General features: G+C 40.0%; 1 protein-coding gene across 6 annotated transcripts in view; it reads right to left on the bottom strand.

The window, feature by feature from the left end:
• garnl3 (GTPase activating Rap/RanGAP domain like 3) overlaps nucleotides 1-18,852 on the bottom strand; it is a 69,372-nt gene that overhangs the window by 9,878 nt on the left and 40,642 nt on the right. For 4 of the 6 annotated variants that reach the window (XM_051412180.1, XM_051412183.1, XM_051412182.1 and 1 more), the window contains 21 exons: nucleotides 17,269-17,333; nucleotides 16,125-16,188; nucleotides 15,928-15,954; nucleotides 15,622-15,697; nucleotides 15,176-15,274; nucleotides 14,955-15,058; nucleotides 11,791-11,899; nucleotides 11,575-11,620; nucleotides 11,258-11,364; nucleotides 11,045-11,160; nucleotides 10,497-10,619; nucleotides 7,010-7,084; nucleotides 5,602-5,716; nucleotides 5,441-5,467; nucleotides 5,206-5,310; nucleotides 4,283-4,399; nucleotides 3,819-3,985; nucleotides 2,688-2,846; nucleotides 2,205-2,271; nucleotides 1,740-1,847; nucleotides 344-462 (listed from right to left, as the gene is read on the bottom strand). In XM_051412180.1, coding sequence (XP_051268140.1) covers nucleotides 344-462; nucleotides 1,740-1,847; nucleotides 2,205-2,271; nucleotides 2,688-2,846; nucleotides 3,819-3,985; nucleotides 4,283-4,399; nucleotides 5,206-5,310; nucleotides 5,441-5,467; nucleotides 5,602-5,716; nucleotides 7,010-7,084; nucleotides 10,497-10,619; nucleotides 11,045-11,160; nucleotides 11,258-11,364; nucleotides 11,575-11,620; nucleotides 11,791-11,899; nucleotides 14,955-15,058; nucleotides 15,176-15,274; nucleotides 15,622-15,697; nucleotides 15,928-15,954; nucleotides 16,125-16,188; nucleotides 17,269-17,333 — 1,995 coding nt within the window. The remainder of the gene's footprint in view (nucleotides 1-343; nucleotides 463-1,739; nucleotides 1,848-2,204; nucleotides 2,272-2,687; nucleotides 2,847-3,818; nucleotides 3,986-4,282; nucleotides 4,400-5,205; nucleotides 5,311-5,440; nucleotides 5,468-5,601; nucleotides 5,717-7,009; nucleotides 7,085-10,496; nucleotides 10,620-11,044; nucleotides 11,161-11,257; nucleotides 11,365-11,574; nucleotides 11,621-11,790; nucleotides 11,900-14,954; nucleotides 15,059-15,175; nucleotides 15,275-15,621; nucleotides 15,698-15,927; nucleotides 15,955-16,124; nucleotides 16,189-17,268; nucleotides 17,334-18,852) is intronic. The other 2 variants (XM_051412181.1, XM_051412185.1) reach the window with 1 other exon arrangement.

The raw sequence follows: 18,852 nt of genomic DNA, 5'->3' as shown, positions 1-18,852 counted from the left end.
AGGTGCACTGTAGTCTCTTTTAAATTACGTATGTGTTTGAATTATGAGTGTATTATTGCTTTGTAGCCATGCAGATTGCCAGCCATATTTCCCACCAGGGTAATAAAGATTGATTGAAATGAGAGAGCTGAGACAGCTACTTCTATAACGCAGTGTGGGACCTTCTAACGCTGAAAACACTCTCAAGCGAAAAGGGCTCTTGCTATAGTGAAACCAAGTGTGTTGTCGGTGCACACCAGTTTTGGACATAAAATATACATAAAATAAATAATTTAGACAGTTGTAGTGTACATTGTTGACAAAAGCAGGGCAAGGACATGATATTGCTGTAAATCATACTGACCCGTGAAGCAGCCAACTGTAGCTCTGGGACCACTGCTGTGTATACAAGGTTGCCATTGACCACCAGTCGGATCTCAATGGAGTCCGTTGTGAAGGCAAGGATGTAAGGAAATGCACAGACTGCAAAGACAACATGAGCATATGATAAAACCAGCTACAAATGATCAACAGGGGACATCAGGAAAACAACACCCCCCCACCAACAAAACTGCCCAACTCCCACAATATGAGACATTTAAGAGTTGAACCCAGAATGGCATTTTGAAATGCCATCATTAGCCAATCATGTATGCAGAATAATGAGAATCAGGCTGAATGTCTCTCCTCGACGCTCTAGAAGTTTCTTCTATTCGCTCTCACGACAAGGTGAGAGCAAACTGTGGCAGAACATGGAGGACAGAGTCGACAAGTAAAACTAAGTTCTGTAAAACCTACAAACAAACCATCTGACAGCAAAGAGATGGTTTAATATTACGTCTAATTGAACGGACTGAGTAACTAACCAAGACTGAATATGGAAGTGATAGATCTGTGCATTGTTTTTTGTTATATTTCTCACATAAACCAAACCTAAACCTGCTATTACCGATTTCTTGGCCACTTGGGGGCAGTGTTACAAGCTTTAAAAACAACACTGACTTATTATCACCATATAAGTGTTCGCATGGCGAACATGTTAGCAAATAGTTGACTATTTATACATTCAGCAGATACAGACCACATTAGCATTCATGTGGAGTTGTGTTTCTGGCCACCTGATGGATGTAAGTCCAATATTCACTCTCCTTCTCTTTTGCACTCTCTTTGGTCTCCACTAACTCTTGAGAAATATCCAGCTCTTTAGGAGCTAAATGCTCCACTATGTTCACCAGCTAGTTGCTAACCTTATCTGTCAGTTGTTTGGTGCTGGGCAGGTGTTTTTTTCTTTTAAAGGAACAGCTGTCTGTTGCAGCTGGAAATGGATTGATGAGAGCAGTAAGGGTGAAACAAAATAGTAAAATTACAGGCCATAAAAACTAAAACAATGAGCTGAAAGACGCTAAAATGCTCTGTAGACCTGAGAGGAGAAGAGAACTACATGTTGTTATCAACAGGGTCAGGGTTTAGTACCAATTGTGTTTGCTTTTCATCACCTCCTGTATTAATAAAAACATAGACACAATATACATGCGCGCACACACACACACACACACACACACACACACACACACACACACACACACACACACACACACACACACACACACACACACACACACACACAGAAACACAAATAATCACATAGACCAATTGGATGCTTGTGGCTACACATGGTGTTTCCATGGTGACAGCAAGCTCCGGCCAGGCCAACAGCATGGGCAGGGTGGGGCCCAAGTGTTGTTGCCGTGGTAACTTACCAATAGCATTGGGCATCTGGTTCCAGCTGAAGTGGAAGTCGGAGGTGTTGGACTGTATCATCGGCGTGGAACCGTTAAACGGACAAACTTTCTTATAGTAACAAATATCTGTAAGAGACAGAGAGGAAAAAGGTTCAACTTTTAAATAAAATTATTTACTCTCTGTTTACTGTTGTTTTTAGTCTGTGTTTGGAATGAAGACTGAGAGCATTTTATTGTAATTCAGAGAATTTTTAGAGCTATTTGTCCTATTATCCAGACATAAAACATAGCAGACAAAAGACAAAGTAGATGGCTGCATTTTCATAATTCATCTCTGACTCTTAATATTCTGGAGCAGTCTATGCTGTGATTTTTATTCCAGGAAGGCGCGGTGGCAGAGGGAAAACATTAAGGCTTCGACAGCAGAGACAGAGACCTGAATCAAATAACATCTGAAATGTTCAGAGTTTAAGGGAGACTCACAGTTGTAACACAACAGCAGACCTGCCTCCCCGTCTTCATACACATCAATGGCTGCTACAAAATTTACCTGCAGGCAGAGACGAGTCAGTTTAGGAGAATCATTTCAACAAGATCCAAAGATCAGATAAGAGAGATCGTTTTTTACAAATAATGCCATGTCACATATCCTCAAGGCACTGGGTAATCATCCAGGCAATAGAAAAGATCGATTTCTACAACAGTTACTTATGTTGGTTGCTCTTTCAAAGGAGAGATGGTTAAAGCAGAATATGGTTAAATTAGAACAGCTGTTCATTCTCCAGCCTAGTCATTCATTTCCCCTCCCTCTCCGCCACAGCTGGTGGCTGTGAATGACAACATGTTGATTCACCCAAACAGCCTGGTAATTAGCAAGTAAATAAAGCGACTAACTGGTCCAACTGAAGATCTCAGTTCTGCTCAACTTCAGCGAATATATCACATGAGCGTGCTAGTGTGCCTCACCCTGTTTGCGTCTACATGATGTAGCCGGTAGGCATCTCCAGTGCTCTCATTGATCAGGTCAAACTGATGTTTGTAGGCCACACAGATCATATTGTCATTTTCCCCCGTCGGCCCGTCCACCAGCGCCATCACCACCGGCGGGTCACACAGACAGATCTCCTAATGGGGGACAGTACACAATAACCTGGTTTAATTTCTTTAATAGAATTATAGGTTTGTCTGTGTATAATACATTGATAGCTTTAGGACAGGGGTTTTCAAAGTCTGACCCCTCAAACCCCATCTCCACATCTCTCCATGTCACAGTCTCAGTTACGATAAAAATACATATGTATATGTATATAATGAAAAAAGTTTCTTCACTCTCTTTCACTCTTATTATTACACAATGATTTTTCTTTGGCTTTGTTGGGATATTCCAAAGATAGTACATACAGACAGCCCATATATTTATATGTTCACAGTCTATGTTATGGATTCAGTGAGTAACGCTATGGGCTATAATTTGAACACTGTTCCTTTAGCCTGTTTTTGTTTACATTTTGAACTGGCACCATTAAAAGTATGCCAAATTACCTATTAGCCGTTCCTTTTTGTAATGTACATATAGATGCACAGACAACTATCACTTAAAAATAGGCTGAAGTTTTAAGGAGCTTATTTTGTCTGATTTATAACTTATTTGTTTATGTGATGAGGATCCTGGGAAAGTGTAAGTCAAACGGAATGTGTGTGTAAATCTGTGTATTGTGTCTGTGTGTTGACTTGACTTGACTCTTAGAAGAAGTACAATTTTTGATGCAAATTTGAGGCAATTAATGTACTTAAACTGCCTCCATGAGCTGTGTCTCTGCTGCAGCTCCAACTGTTAACCATGTTAGTAAGCGGGCCAAATGCAATAAGTATCTTCCCCTTTATTTTTAACACCTGCATGTACCTGTTTCTTTCACCTCATTTAGTATTTCTATATCAGACCTTTAATAACCCCAGCTACTGTATATAGACAGAAAAATAAGGGAAATCTAATATCTTCTTTTTATGAGAAAGCAGCTTTCATTCACCAATTGATTATTCTTTCTATCAATTTATTTATTATTATTTTTTAATTCATTCATTTAGAACTTGTTGTACCCGTATGTACTGAAACTCCTCCACCGGTGAGTCTGCTCCAGGCGCGATAGCGCTGAAACCTTCAAAACGGGGATGTTTCCTGGTGATGAGGAGGAGTTTGTTCCTGATGGCTGCTACTATCCTCAGCTCTGAGCCGTGGTGGGTGTTGATAGAGTACAAATGACAGCCTGGGACAAAAAGGGAGGAGGGGAGGCGGGCGTGGAGATGGAGATACAGAGTATATTGGACATGTGTTGTGCTGTAGGTGTTGTTCCCTGGCATCATCCCACAGATCAATGCATCCACCACAGACAGCTGGCATGACCTAGCGGCAGGTCAAATGTTGTGTGTTTGCAAAAAGGGCATTCACTATATCCTGCTTTAGGCTGATTAGAAGATATTTTTCTTATCACATATACATAATCGTGTCAAGCATTTGCATTAGACTATTAAACTTTACTTTGCCAGGTTACATGGTGTTGTACCTTTAGTTTTCTCCAGTTTATTCTCCCGGCTGTCACACTTGCTTCTGACGAGCTGCTTCTCCTCCAGGCCTCTCTTGAGCGTGCTGAGTCTGAACACATAGAGCCGAGCGTCCTTTCCTGGAAACAAAAACAAAAGCCACTTCTGTTTAGCATGAAGGTTACTCTTAATTTGCCATCTCTTTTTTAGCATCCTCCCACGGCCAGACAATGGTGTTGTACTGTGGGGGGATTACTAGAAGGCTTCTTAAGGCTCGTGCTCTTTCAGAAGCTTTATCAAAGCCCACACACAGTCGTGACAAATGTTTGCGCTGCCATCACATAATCACTATCAAAACCGAGTCAACCCTGTTTGTCAATATTAGGGTTAGCTAATCATCTGCATGGTAATTAATTACATGCTCTTCTGGTTGAGGCAAACATGAGACGAATCCTACAGCTGTTTGTTAGTGCGTAGTGACTTCTTGTATATACTGTTTGTGCTTTTTATGCCTGTAGGTTTCTTTTTATCTGTATCCGTCTGCATATCTGTCAGTCCTTTATAGGCCACTACACACACTGTCAATCTAGTCCTGCAGGATAAACAGACACACACTCACTTATACACACACACACACACACAGGGATTGGCTCTCTATAGGTCAGCTGCCTTAGATCACAGCCAGAGATCAATGTGTTCACTGAGCCAATGGAGGTGGAAAGGGTAAGTATGTACTCAAAAACACAGGCAGAGATGACAGAGATGAAATAAGAGAAGGGAATGTGATTAATGAGAAAGGAGATGTGCTGTAAATACTGTTCTGCTGCAAAAAAAGAAAAAAAAGAATGAGTGGATGATGAAGGATGGTTCTTGGGGAAGCAGTGTCTGATGTGCAGGGAGGGGTTGTTAACCAGTATCCTCCTTTCTTCTTGTAGTCTAAGCCTACCTTTGTCAGCCCTGGTGATAAGCAGGTCCTGAGGCTCGAGAACGTGCATCTGCTTCACCACCATGGTTTTGTCAAACACCTGCACTGGGGGCAAAGCTTGCGTCTCTGAAACACAACGCATACATCAAAATAAAAAGACGAGTGAAAGCAGATAAATATGTCATAATTGAGGCTGCAATATTTGTAAAAAAAATAAATCCTCTGAGCAAGGAACAGGAAGGTATGTGGCACTCACCAGCATTGGGCAAAGCTGGATCAGGGCCTGAAACGTGCACAACATCATTATCATCATCATGTTAGCTGTTGGTCTTGGCATTCTGCTGAGCGCAGTATTGAATGGATATGGATGGGTTATTTTAGAGGACATAGGGAGATATCGATTAGGGATGACCTCACCATCCAGCAGCATGACTCCCGCTGCGTCGGTGGCGGCCAGCAGAGACTGACCCCAGGAGTCAGCACACACGATCTCATAGGGGAATGTGCTGCAGAACGGCTGGGACTCCCATGGCTACAGCGTCCATGCACATACAAACACATTTAGATATACACAGAGACAGATATATTGGAATTAATATCCACTTGCTTTGGCAGAATATAAAAAAAACTCTTTAACACCAAAATGAATGGATGTGGCAAGCCATATACACACTTAAATACATTTAAGCTAGTGTTTATCTTTCAAGGCTTATTTTCTTAAAACAAGTTCTGCAAGTTTAGTCGACAAAGTGAGATAAATCCACTTATTCTCTGTGCATTTTTATCAAGTAATAGTAAGTTAAATCAGGCAGGTTTGCTGCTGCAATATCAAGAAAACAATGAGAAAAGAAATTAAATAACAATACTTGATTCTAGAGCCTCACCAATCGGAAGATATATCAGTACTTGCATATATACCGATCAGCCACAACATTATCACCACCTGGGCATCCTGGTGGTAATAATGTTATGCAGCTCCATATGCAAGAAACTGCGATGCATGTGTCCTGACACCTTTCTATCAGAACCAGCATTAACTTTTTTGACAATTTGAGCTACAGTAGCTCGTCTGTTGGATCGGACCACACAGGCCAGCCTTTGCTCTCCATGTGCATCAATGAGCCATGACCCTGTCTCTGGTTCATCGCTTTTTCTTCCTTGGATCACTTTTGATAGGTACTGACCACTGCAGACCGGGAACACCCCACAAGAGCTGCAGTTTTGGAGATGCTCTGACCCAGTCGTCTCACCATCACAATTTGGCCCTTGTCAAAGTCGCTCAAATCCTCACGCTGCCCATTTTTCCTGCTTCTAAAACATCAGCTTGAGGACAAAATGTTCACTTGCTGCCTAATATATCCCATCCACTTTCAGGAGCCATGATAACCAGATAATCAGTGTTGTGATTAGTGTCACTTTACCAGTCAGTGGTCATAATATTACGGATGAGAGAGAGTATAAAGATGCCAAAGACATGTTTAAGGTAGCTTTGGCATAGCTCATGTCTTGGTCACAATTGTTTGATAACGGCTCCTTAATAAGAGATCTTAATAAAGAATGTGTGTTTATGTAAAAAAAAGAAAAAATAATTTCTCTCTTATATATATTGTTGATATTTCAAACTATCAAATATGGATACATTTTGGAGTCAAGAAACAGTAACAGTTGGCCTCTACTTGTGGACTAGAAAAAGTTAGTGAAAGTGAAGTAAGTGATTTTTTAAAAAAGGAATAAAACTTTCTTTGAACTCCTTAAATAATATAGCATGTTTGGATTCAGCAAAAAATTACATTACTTGTTAAGATGAAGCTTTTGTGCACCTCACCTCTTTTCTGCACAGGCCTGTGGTAACAAGGCTAGTTGGGGCATCTCCTCTCACAATGGTCTTCAGCTTCAGAGCCTAAAGATGAAATGGCATCAAAGATATGACACAAGACAGAGACGTCAGTTCTTTGGCTTGCAGTGCTGGAAGAAGTACTCAGATCATTTATTAAAGTAAAAGCACCAATGTAACTGTGTAAAAATACGGTGGTTATGCTGTTCCATATAGGTAAAAGAATGGTACTAGAAAAGTCCTGCATTCAAAATTATACTTAAGTAAAAGTACAGCAATGTTATCAGCAAAATGTACTTAAAATGTCAAAAGTAACAGTACCTCAAATTTGTACCCAAGTACAGTACAGTGCACTCTCACTACTTTGCATCACTGCTGGATTGTTCAATATGTCTCACTAAATTATGTGCTTGATCATTTTACAATGTCTGTACAAGACATTCAAATAACAGAACCCGCATGGGATAAATGAGTCTGTACTGCATGTGAATCATGCATATCAATTAGTTATAAGAAGGACAGCGGTGGTCTGGGCTTGCTGAATTATGCACCTTGTTTTCCATCACTGATATATAACTAGCCTGCCATTGTTTCTATGCTTATTTAGGCACGGAGAACTGTGGCGGTCTGGTCTCACAGAGGTGGAAATGATTTGGACAAGCAGACTGGCAACAGTAAAAAATCTCACATTAAATAAAAGGTGTAATTGCTTCACATTACAAATAGAATATAGTTTGCACAATTGCTCAAGCAGCAGCCCTCTGATCAGATTAACAATTTCCAATCCAAGCTGCACAGTCAGGCGTTTCTATTTACATATCTGCATAAACAGGCAGTCTGGAGATAATGAAATCAATATCAAGCAGTAGTACAATGGCTTGGCTGTGCAGCGTACTCTGCTATTCGTGGGAAAAAATGACAACAGAAAATCATTGCATATAATGTGCATCACACAATGAGTAAGCATACAGAGAGTCAGTTTAGTTTAGGACCAACGCCTTGTCTCTACAAGAGTGGCCAATCAGTGACTCGACACGTCTACCTTCCTTTGTTTTCACGCTTTACAGCCCAATATGTCGATGCCTCAGCTTTGTGTTTATGAGCAGAGAGCGACAGAAACAAGACAAACAAGGTAGAAAACACAAACAGTAACACAAAGAGGAAGCGTTAGCAAATGGAGATGACACACAAAGGAAACAAGGCAGGAAGAAATACCTCAGTTGGATAAACATGTATCTTTAGAACCAATTCAAAAAAGGTGCCGACAATTGCTTCTAACAGTTTGTTTCACACAACATGAGTTAAATAAGCCTCAGCAACCTAGTGGAGTGATGATGAAGACAAGGGTTCTCACTGTTATTAAAAAATAGGAACACATTTTGGATTGCATTTGATTTGTGAGTGTAAAATGACTATTAAGAACAATTTCTGATTCATTGCACTTATGTAATATTTCTCTGTCTTACTAAGACTCTATTCACAGACACAGTTTCCCTGGGGCTTTAGGGCACAATCGAAACATATTTCATTTAGTTTAAGACTCTCAGCAACATCATCATATACAGTATATCACATCAAAACAGGAATTAGTTAGGCATTAGTCCAAAGAATATCTGTTATCTGAAAAATAACCTGAAATGAATGATTTCCATAAAGCCAGAAAAAAATCTAGGTTCAGCAGCATGGACACTTATATATATATACACTTTTCTTCTTTGTGTTTTCAGACTTTGTTCCTGTATAATTATAGTTATATCAGCACCCAGAACAGAGGTGTAATGATGATTACATCAGCACCGTAATAACTACTGGATCGTACTTATTATTCCATCCTGACCCTCCTGAAAGCAGCTGTCCAGTTCACTCAGTCTGTCAGGACTTACACCTTTTAAAAGACTTTATCGTAGTACAAAGAGTCACAGATCTAAGAGAGGCTGGTTTTTAAAGATGTCCATAGATTCTCCTAGAGTCACAGTTTTTCTATTTGGCTCATCATTGTGTCAGAATTGAAAAATGCACTTGCTTTGGCAGCAAAGAGTGTATACGGCTTACAAAAAAAGCACCGCTTCATTGTGTATTAAGCACCCCATTACAGCTGAAATCTGAAGTGTTCTTCACAACAGAAACTGATCAAAAACCAGTATAACATCCTCCGTGCACCGTAACATTTCTAAAATATATTCTCTGTCATTTGAGCAGTAATTCTGTGCCTTTTGCTATAAAGTGTCTACAGCAGAATCGAGTATTAAATGCTCACCATGATATAATTTGTAAACATTTTGGTTTTATACCTCTTGTATGCCTGTAAAAGGTAACCAATACTTTTTTACACCTACCTGCTTAACATATCTGTGTTGGATATGTATTTCTGTGTGTGGAAAGTAAAACATCACTCATTTATTCCTTCTGTTTTTAATTACACTACTGCACAGCCAAACAAGTTGATTGTATGACATACAGGAGCTTAATTTCCATTGGGGATGGAGGAAGGGGCATGTCATTGATACACTCATCTAAGTCGCCTTCAATTATTACCGTGCGCTCAAAGCAAAGAGCTTAATGAGAAGCAGCAAGTGGTGCGGCGAGTCCTTTGCGATTGTTTTTTGCCCTGTTATTGCTCCATGTTACAAGCAGCCTCATTGCTTGAGGTTGTTGGGGCAGTATGCAGCCTGAAATGAATATCTGCATACACTACTCAGGGCTGGAAAAAGGTACTGCCCACTAACATAATTATTTAATATATATTTTTACAGTTTTTTACATTTACAGTTAATATTGTCCTAAAAAAGATTCTAGAATCAGTCAAAAATAAGATACCGGTCTCAAAGCACAGCTATATTTGTAGTAAAGAGGCAAATACAACAGTTATCTATCAGAACATATCAGTTATCTATCAAGGAATCTTGTCAAAGTCTCCTTTTCCTAACTTTTTAAATGCTTCCAGTCTGCTTGAACATGAGCTTGAATCATTTCCACCTTGGTCAAAGGGTTCCCAGTGCCTGAAAGTCTGTCTTAAAACAAGGGTCAGGTGCCAGTATCAAGAGATCCCTTCCTGATGCAATTCTAATGTCAGTGATGGGTGTCAAAATCCACAGCCCTTGTTCTGTGCAGAAATACACTGTGAATTTAACTGAAGCTAATATCTCTAAAGTCTTAAGCCACTTGAGTTAGAAAAAAAATCTTCCAAAGTTTTAGTCTATTTAGCATAAAATGCCCTCGATGTTTCACTGAGAAACAGTAAGAAAACTCGTGAATTTTGTACTAAAAGTTTGGAAGTTACTGACTTTATTCGTCTAAATCTGACTGACCTTCGATGTACGTACTGTACAGCCAATCAACATCTGCGTTTACGTGTGCATGTGTGTCTAGGTTTCTTAGGTGATCAGGTGTGTTTGTCCATGTATGCTGTTTGTATGTGCCCACCTTTGTCTGGGTGTGTATGTGTGTGTGTACATGTGGGTGTTTATAACTTCATTACCTGCCCTATTCTGACAAATTCGGCCTGCCGTGCCTCCTCCTTCTTGCGTGCCGACTTTGGAGACTCAGGCAGCACGTCGCTGAAGGACCGCCGATTTAGCATGTTCTGAGGAGAAAAAGGAACCTAAACGTGGAACACCAACACACACACACACACACACACACAGTGGAAAAGAGAAAGCAGAAAGGGGTCTTAGAGATTGACCCTGGCAGGGGGTGAGAACAGCAGCAGTGAAACACAGTGAGGACTAAGTCGTGTTAGGAGCAACAGTGAAAGGGGAGGGGGGGACAAGGGAAATAAGAACAAAAGTGATGTGAGGAGAGAGAGCCCTGCTGAGAAAGTCAGCATTGCAGTAGTATCCAGCCTGTGTGGTGCAGTATGCAGAGGCAGACTGAGGGCTGCAGTGGAAACAGCAGAACAGCAGTGGCTACAGTCGCTGCCAGTGACTGAAGTGACAAGGAGGAGACAGAAGAGACAACTTGGACAGCCAAAAACTATGTCCATCCAAGAACTGACAAGAGCAAGTATAAAAACTAGACTGGTGGTACCTTGTGCAGGTCAGGCATGAGGTCTTGGTAGAGCGAGCGGATCAACATGTCAAGGGTCCGCTGACGCTTCTGGGCAAATGTTGGCGTCTCCAGTGTGGCTTTCTCTCCATTGATTACTGCAGGAGAGCAAGCAGATTAGAAAAAATAAATACATAGGGATGATACAGCTTTATTGGTCAAACTGTAATGTATATATCTTTGTTTTTTGCTTACATTTGACTAATAAAAAGTCCCTGAATTCGTGGTGATCAGTAAATACAGGCGGAGATGGGAGAGGGGGTCCAAACAGTGGAACACTCTCCTCTGAGAATATCTTCAACCTGTGACAGAGAGCAGATATATAACTTACAGTGGGTGTAGAGCACACGACACAGTATGGTAAAGTAAAGCAAACTGCTCTTTTTAATCAAGGTCATCACAGAAACATTTAAGAGGATGTAGCAGCCAGAATTAAAGTTTGTTTTTTAGGTTGGGAAAGTCAACATCTAGATGGGAACACCATAAACCACAGCATTAATCAAAGCACTCACCTGTAACTGTCATTCTGGCTATTATACCTAACTAATGCAAAAATATCTGGTAGCGAAGTAAAGGAAACACAGTTTATTCAGTAGACACAATAGTGATTCATATCACTTTAGTGTTACAGGGCTGACGTGTTCAATAGCCGAAGCTCCTCTGAACATGGCTCATGTTGCTGATTACCACTTCATTTCTCTGACAGTCATTGTCCACATGAAGGATACGGGTGAAGTGCGATCGGATCATAGACGGTTTGAAGGACGACGATGCGTCATCCCCTTCCTGGAATACTATGGTAACAATGTCATTTCCAATGTGTCTCTTTCTCTCCACCTGCCAGAGAGAAAAGACCAAAGAGATGCGAGATGAGGAAAAACCAGCAACTTCCCCTCACTGCCCTAAGCTTCAAGTAATCCCCCCCAACACGCCCTGTTGCTGTGGATTCAGTGAGTTATTGCTGTGGGCTACAACTTGAGCCCTGTTTTCTTAGCCTATATTTGTTTTCATTTTGGCCTTTAAAAGTATGCCGAAGTAGCTATTAGTAGTTCCTGTTTGTCTGTACCCATGAATGTACAGACAACTAGACACTGGATTACTGTGATACTAAAAACTTTCAGATATAAGGAGCGTCTTTTTACAGATTTATCTCTGATTTATGGAAATGTATTTGTGACATCAGAGAAAATGATATCTGGGAACTGTAAGTCATGCTGAATCTAAAAATATACGAATCATGTCTGTGTGTTTAAATTTGATTGAGGTGTAACTCCAAGAAGGAGTATGATGTTTGACGCAAATTGCGGCAACGGGCGCTAAGTACCTTAATTACCTTCACGATCTGTCTGTCACAGCCAGCGCTGCTACTGCTGTTGACTTTGTTGCTATGCGGGCCAAATCAGCGTGCATAACCCCCCCATCTAGGGAGTTGCACCTCACAGTTTGAAAATCACTGGTTGACACAAACTCATGTGGGATATATGTGGCTATTTAGCTGCTGACTTTGTTTGGTGCTGGGAAGGTAGCGTTAAGTGGGTCCATCTGGTCTTTTTCAGTAAAACATTTGTTTATAGTGTTAGGAAGCGACACTGATGAGAACGGTTAGAGTGAATCATAACAGTAACGCTGCAGGCTGTATAACCGAAACTGAGCCGAAAGAAGCTAAAACGCTCCATATAGCTGAGGGAAGAAAAATAAATGTTGTAAAGGAGATTGGGTGTTGGGTGACTTCACAGATACCTTCAGATTACTTGTTGTTTCTGACCAACAATATAAAACCTATAAAATATAGCATTTAAGATGATATAAAATAAATAAAAGCAGCTGACTTTCACATTTTGTAAGGCAGGAAACAGATGTGGGAAGGTTGCGGTGAAGCGGTATCGGAGCAGTTTTCTGATTAAAATTACCAGCACATGAACACAGTATCGGACCCAATACCTGATACTGGTATCGGTATAGAGTTGGGTGATAATTCTCTGTGGGTTCATCATTATGAGCGACACCCTTCACATTACATGAAGCCATTTCATCCACAGTTAACAAAAAATATTAATTATAGCTGCTATAAAGTTAATTACTCTGCATTACTCTGTTGATGAGGTACTGAGTAAGGCTGCAATGATGGGGAGTGTGTGTGTGTGTGTGTGTGTGTGTGTGTGTGTGTGAGAGGGTGTAATTCTAACAGGAAACATTTTCCAAGCTCTCAGCATCATAAACACTTTCAGGAGCGGTAATAATTTCAACTCTTTGATCTCAAAACTTCAGAGGCAACAACATCGAGCACATCTACTGCACTATAGACTCCTGTCTCACCTATGTGTTTCGCCATCTCTATTTTGCTTTTTTATTATGTTATCTTTGCCAGACATCCTCTCCAGGTCAGTGACAATTTAATATATTTTTCTATTTTTATTTGTATTTTATTTATTTGGCCCGTGATATGTGTGTCCATCCAATTTTTCTTTTTTTTTCCAGAGATAGACATCTCAATAACAACAACCTCTTGAGCAGCACCATCAACTCCTTGATTCATAATAACATATCTAGAAAATGAATAAAACATCTCTACTGTGGACACTTCTAGTGCTACAATCAGGCCAAATGTCAGTTTTCATTATCTTTGAGGCAGACTGCTTTGAAATTACCTCTGCACAATCATGCTCCAAAGAGGATAAATCCTTTTGATTTTATTCAGTTCATATCTTTTCTTCCAGCTTTACCCTCAGGATGAACTTTTTTAGCCCCATGACCAGTGAGGCTATACACACAAAAATCTTCAGACACACAGACAACACCACAACTTTCACCAATTAAGCTGAACTGACTTCACAGTGCAGAATGACTTTCACACGTGGTACGAGCACAGACTGTTCCTTTTTATTGACCGCCTGAATGTCTTTTTTTATCTTAAGAAGAAATCCAATTATGTGTCAGATCTGCTAAGCACCAGCCCTTTAAAATCATACTCACTAATATTGGCATAACAGAATGGAGCTCTACAGCAAAGCAATAGCGTCCTTTCTTCTCCCTTTCTTCCTAAAGTGAGCACATTTTGCCAAGTTGGCTGCCATTGTACTAGTTTCCTATCAGTACACTGTTAAAGTGCAGTCTTTTCTCTGCAAAATGACAGAGAGATGAAGACTTGTGACTGATGTGCAATTAAACTTTCTGCAGTTTCTCTAATAACAGTGTATAGCACAGCAAGAGGGATTCAATCTTTGAGCAGAGTTGGTGGCAAGAGGTGAAGGTGAAAGAAGAGTGAAGTATGCAAAAGGTACAGAAAGAGGAGAAAGAAAGAATTTCAGCTGTTTCTCTTCCCTTCTACCTAAGTGGTTTTCTGTCTCTTGTGGATGAGTTAACATTACTATTATTATTAATGCACAATACTAAAAGTCTACTCCCATACTAGAAACTCTGTCAGGTTGTAATTAGCCACATAAGTGTTGGAGATAAATACAAACGTCAGAATGCTAACATGTTCTTAAAGTTGATGCTAATATGCAAATGTTTAGCATGCATAAGGTTTGCGATGTTCACCATCTTAGTTTAGCATGCGAACATTTTCTAATTAGCACTAAACATAAAGTATAGCTGAAGCTGATGGGAATGTAATTAGTTGTGCAGGTGTTTAACCACAATAGGGGACTAATTCAATTCAATTTTGACCACAGTTCATCCCTAGGGGAACATAATGTGTAAGCCAAACTTACTGGTGACCTATATAATAGTTTAGACTTTGAATTAGTGAAAGTGACCTGCTGGTGGTGCAAGAGGACGTCAGTCATCAGTAGGCTCTATCCTCTGTGTAATGAATGCCTGTACCAAATTTCATGTCAACAAATACTATGTAACAGGGCAAAGACACACAACTACACATACAGATGCCCACCTGCTGTTTGTTCTCTTTAGAGTAGGGTAACATGGTGGAAACATGGAACATGAGCTCATGGCCCTGATACACTGTGTAGATGGACTTAATTCCTGTAGTGTCATCTGCAGGTAAAAGGAGACAAACAGAAAAATGACAAAGAGAAATATTGGTATATTCAAAGCCCTTTACTTTAAAATGATGTTAATGTAATGTGATTCAGCAGACGTGAGATTTCTTACTCTTGGTGTCTAGCCCTCCGCGGTAACCTGCCCATCCCTGCAGCGTAATGGAATCTCCCAGCAGATTGAGAAACTTGTCGAAGCTCTCACTCCCCGTCTCTGAAACAAACACAGGACTTTGCTTAGCTTAGCACGACCGTGAACGATGGGAAACAGCTAACCTGGTTCTGTCCGAAAGCAACCGAATCTAAATGGGGGGTTACATGCTTGACTTTTTCTTGGTTCGGCATAGTAAACAAATGAGATATAACATGTTAACTGGTGAGTTTTAGAAGTGTTGGTAGGTTTGTTACATTCATACAGAACCAGGCGAGTGACTTCTCGCTGTTTCCAGTCTTTATGCTAAGCTCTTCTCATCTGACTGGCAAGAAAGCAAATAAAATGCCGAACTATACCCCCTGAATAAATGCAGACACTGAAACAAGTTGAGAATGAAAAGGATTCACCGTTGCTAAACATCTCGTCATCTGTGAGCTGTCCGTCTTTGGCATACAGGACGCCAAATTTAAAGTTGACAGAACCCTGTAAAATTAAAGTCCGGTTAAAATTATGAAATTATTTACAATTCATGCATTTAATTTTTTTTTCTATTGACATACAGTGCTTCTATTGTAAGAAAGACAAACGGTCAAAGTGCTAATTTTCAGTCTTTAATCTGCTGTGATATGTGGGTATGTGACTGGAAAGACCTCTACAAAAAGCAGTCAAGAAAATAAGCTAAACTGTACTGTGGAAGCAGTATTATCCCATACCTCCTGTTCCTCCAACACCAGCAGATCCTGAGGAAAGAGGACATAACAATTATCATTCACATTGACCAGCACTCCAGGTAGAGATGACATTGCCTGAGGATATAATACAGTTCAGATGCTGCTGATCAGGCCTGGCATGAAATGGACTGGTGCTACATTTCATTACGAGCTGGCTGATGCTCTGGTGTTACTCTCACCTTCTGAATCTCCGGGTTGAGGATCTCCCTGGGGCCTTTCTCAAACCTGTCCATGTTCATTGCACTGGGAGTAAAGAGACAAGGAAAAGGGGGGGGGTGGAGGAAGTAGTAATGAAAAAAGGAGAGAAAGGGGGGTTTAGGATCGATGGAAGACAAATAGCTCAAAAGGGTAACAGAAAAATGAGCAGGAGACTTGATACAGGGGATTTCTCAACCTGCTTATACCATTTGTAGTCATTCAGAGCTTGAGCGGTGAGGCCGCTCAGCCTGAGGAATTTCTAATCTCCTGTTTCACGCATCTCATTATATCCTGTTACTAGTCACTCATGAAATCTGCTACTGGAAACATAATATTGAAGAAGTGAATGACTATAAAATATAACTCTTTCCAACATCAGGTTCTGGTGTAAAATATGCAGAGAAACTATGCAAACAGTGTTGCCAGATTAGACAAGATCAGAGCAATTGGGCTATTTTTATATGATTGGCTGATAAAATAGTACAAAGTAGAGAATCTTGTGAATCTTGTTTGGGCAACTTTTTGTACCATTTTCCAAGTTCCAAGTTAGAAAGCATTGTTATTCATCTGGCACTCCTCTTCTTCAGTTAGTATGATTGAAAATGACAGGGCTGAAGCTGACGCATTGGTCTATTAATCAATTAGTTGATTGACAGAAAATTAATCAGCAACTATTTACTGATTAATCATTTTCAAGCAAAAGAACATCTTCTGGTTCCAGCTTTTCGAATGTGAGGATTTGCCCATTTTTATTTCATATATTATAGTTAACTGTTCTTTCTGGACAAAACAAGCAATATAAATATTGCCATTTTCCACTATTTACTACTGTCAAAATTATTAAAACCAATAACAGTGTAACATATTTATTGATATATTTTTTGTTTGTGCTTGTGTGTGTTGTCCTCAGTGGACATACATAATTTGCCTACTTTTATGGTAAATGGGTGAATTTGAGGTTCTTATTGGGCGCTTTGGTGTCAACTGACATTTGGCATCTGGTAACACTGTATGGAAGTCATTATGTCTCAGCAGCAGTGTGAAATTATTTCATTCTCATACATGTATTGATATCAAAGAGTGAATGAACTGTGTTGGCTCAGAGCTCCAGGCTGCCCTTCTCACCTTAGGATGGACTTGACTGATAGTGTTTTGGTCGGGCTGTAGGGGAGGCTGATCTTCAGAGTGCCCTAAGCGAACAAGAATGACACAGATCAGGGATTAAAAACTCTTAGCACAGTGTGCTTCAATCACCTTTTCTCCGAGGAGCCACTTGCTCAAACTTTTTCACTTAAGAATGTCCTGCAAACTATTTCCCAAAAGAAATTCACAGCGCACGTCATATTTTTTCAATCAGTCATAGAATAATTACAGAGGACTAAATTAAACCAGAGCAGTTCAGGCCAAACAAAGTTGTTCTGTTCAACAACAACAACATCCTGTACCAGTTAGAGTCTCACAGAACCAAGACAAATCAATGTGATCAGGCAGCGGAGGTGCACCACCCTAATCAGGTTCCAGATGAGGCTGGAGGCCAAAATTAGATCCAAGCTATCTTGGCCATGAAGCTGAGTCACCATACTAGAAACACACAATAACGAACATGCATCTCACACACACACACACACACACACACACACACATACACACACAGTGACTCAAAAGTGGAGTAGCACAGTCCTTCAAGATCCCATTTTGTGCTTTCTCATATTTAGACCACAGACAAAGTACCACCTACGACTGTGTACAAATGTTCACGTTTGAGATGAACACAGATGTGCATTATACGTTTCAGTACTTTCCCTTCTGTCTGGGGTAAGAAGTACATCAAGTCCAATTATGAGGTACTTTACTTGAACATTTCCATTTCATGCTACTTTATACTTGTACAGTACAATTATACAATAAATTGTTAAAGATTAAACCCGTGGTTCCCAACATCTTTGGCTTGTGAGCCCTGTTTAAGAATCAAAAAGGTGATTCCATAAAAAAAAAGCAAGCTTAGAGTAAAGTCAATGAATATACATAAAAAAACAATGTATATAAGTTTTTGTAGAAGAACTTCGTTATTTTCTTTTTTACATCCCATTAATAATTTTAGGATCTCCTCAGATTTATCTTGTGACCAAGCACTGAACTGTCAAACTGTATAACAGTAGCTCCACCACAACCAGCTACTACAGTAAAATGCTGCTTGCGTATTAATACATCAGAGTTAACATTATATAAGGTTAGGAAGGTAACACATAAAAATAAAACTGCTCCATATCTCTACTAGAGATCAAATACTCCACAGGAAACCTTTGAAGGACCAGTTCACTCACTCGCTCACTCGCTTCACCCTCTCCTTCCAAGTGTTGAGGGAGAAACTGCTTGCAGAAATGGCTAATGGCCTTTTCTACAGCCAGGGTTTGGTTTGTCCGTTTTGGGCTACTGTACAAACATGACGGTTAACATGGTGGACTACAAGAAGGCGACCCGCAGCGTCTGTAGATAAATATGGCTCATTCTAAGGTAAAAAAAAATTATATACTAATGAAAACATTCCTATGAACATTATATTCCATTTCTGACAATAGATCCTTTTAAACTGACCTTTAAGTAGAATTTTGAATGTACAACTTGTACTTGTAATTGAGTATTTTTAAATTGTTGTATTGCTACCTTTATTGGAGTACTTCTTCCACCACTGCTGTGAGGTTTGCAGAC

Source organism: Dicentrarchus labrax, unplaced genomic scaffold, assembly GCF_905237075.1.
Source record: "Dicentrarchus labrax unplaced genomic scaffold, dlabrax2021, whole genome shotgun sequence".
Lineage (NCBI taxonomy): Eukaryota > Metazoa > Chordata > Actinopteri > Moronidae > Dicentrarchus > Dicentrarchus labrax.
Note: the sequence above shows the minus strand (reverse complement) of the source record. Positions and strands in the feature narration are given on the sequence as shown.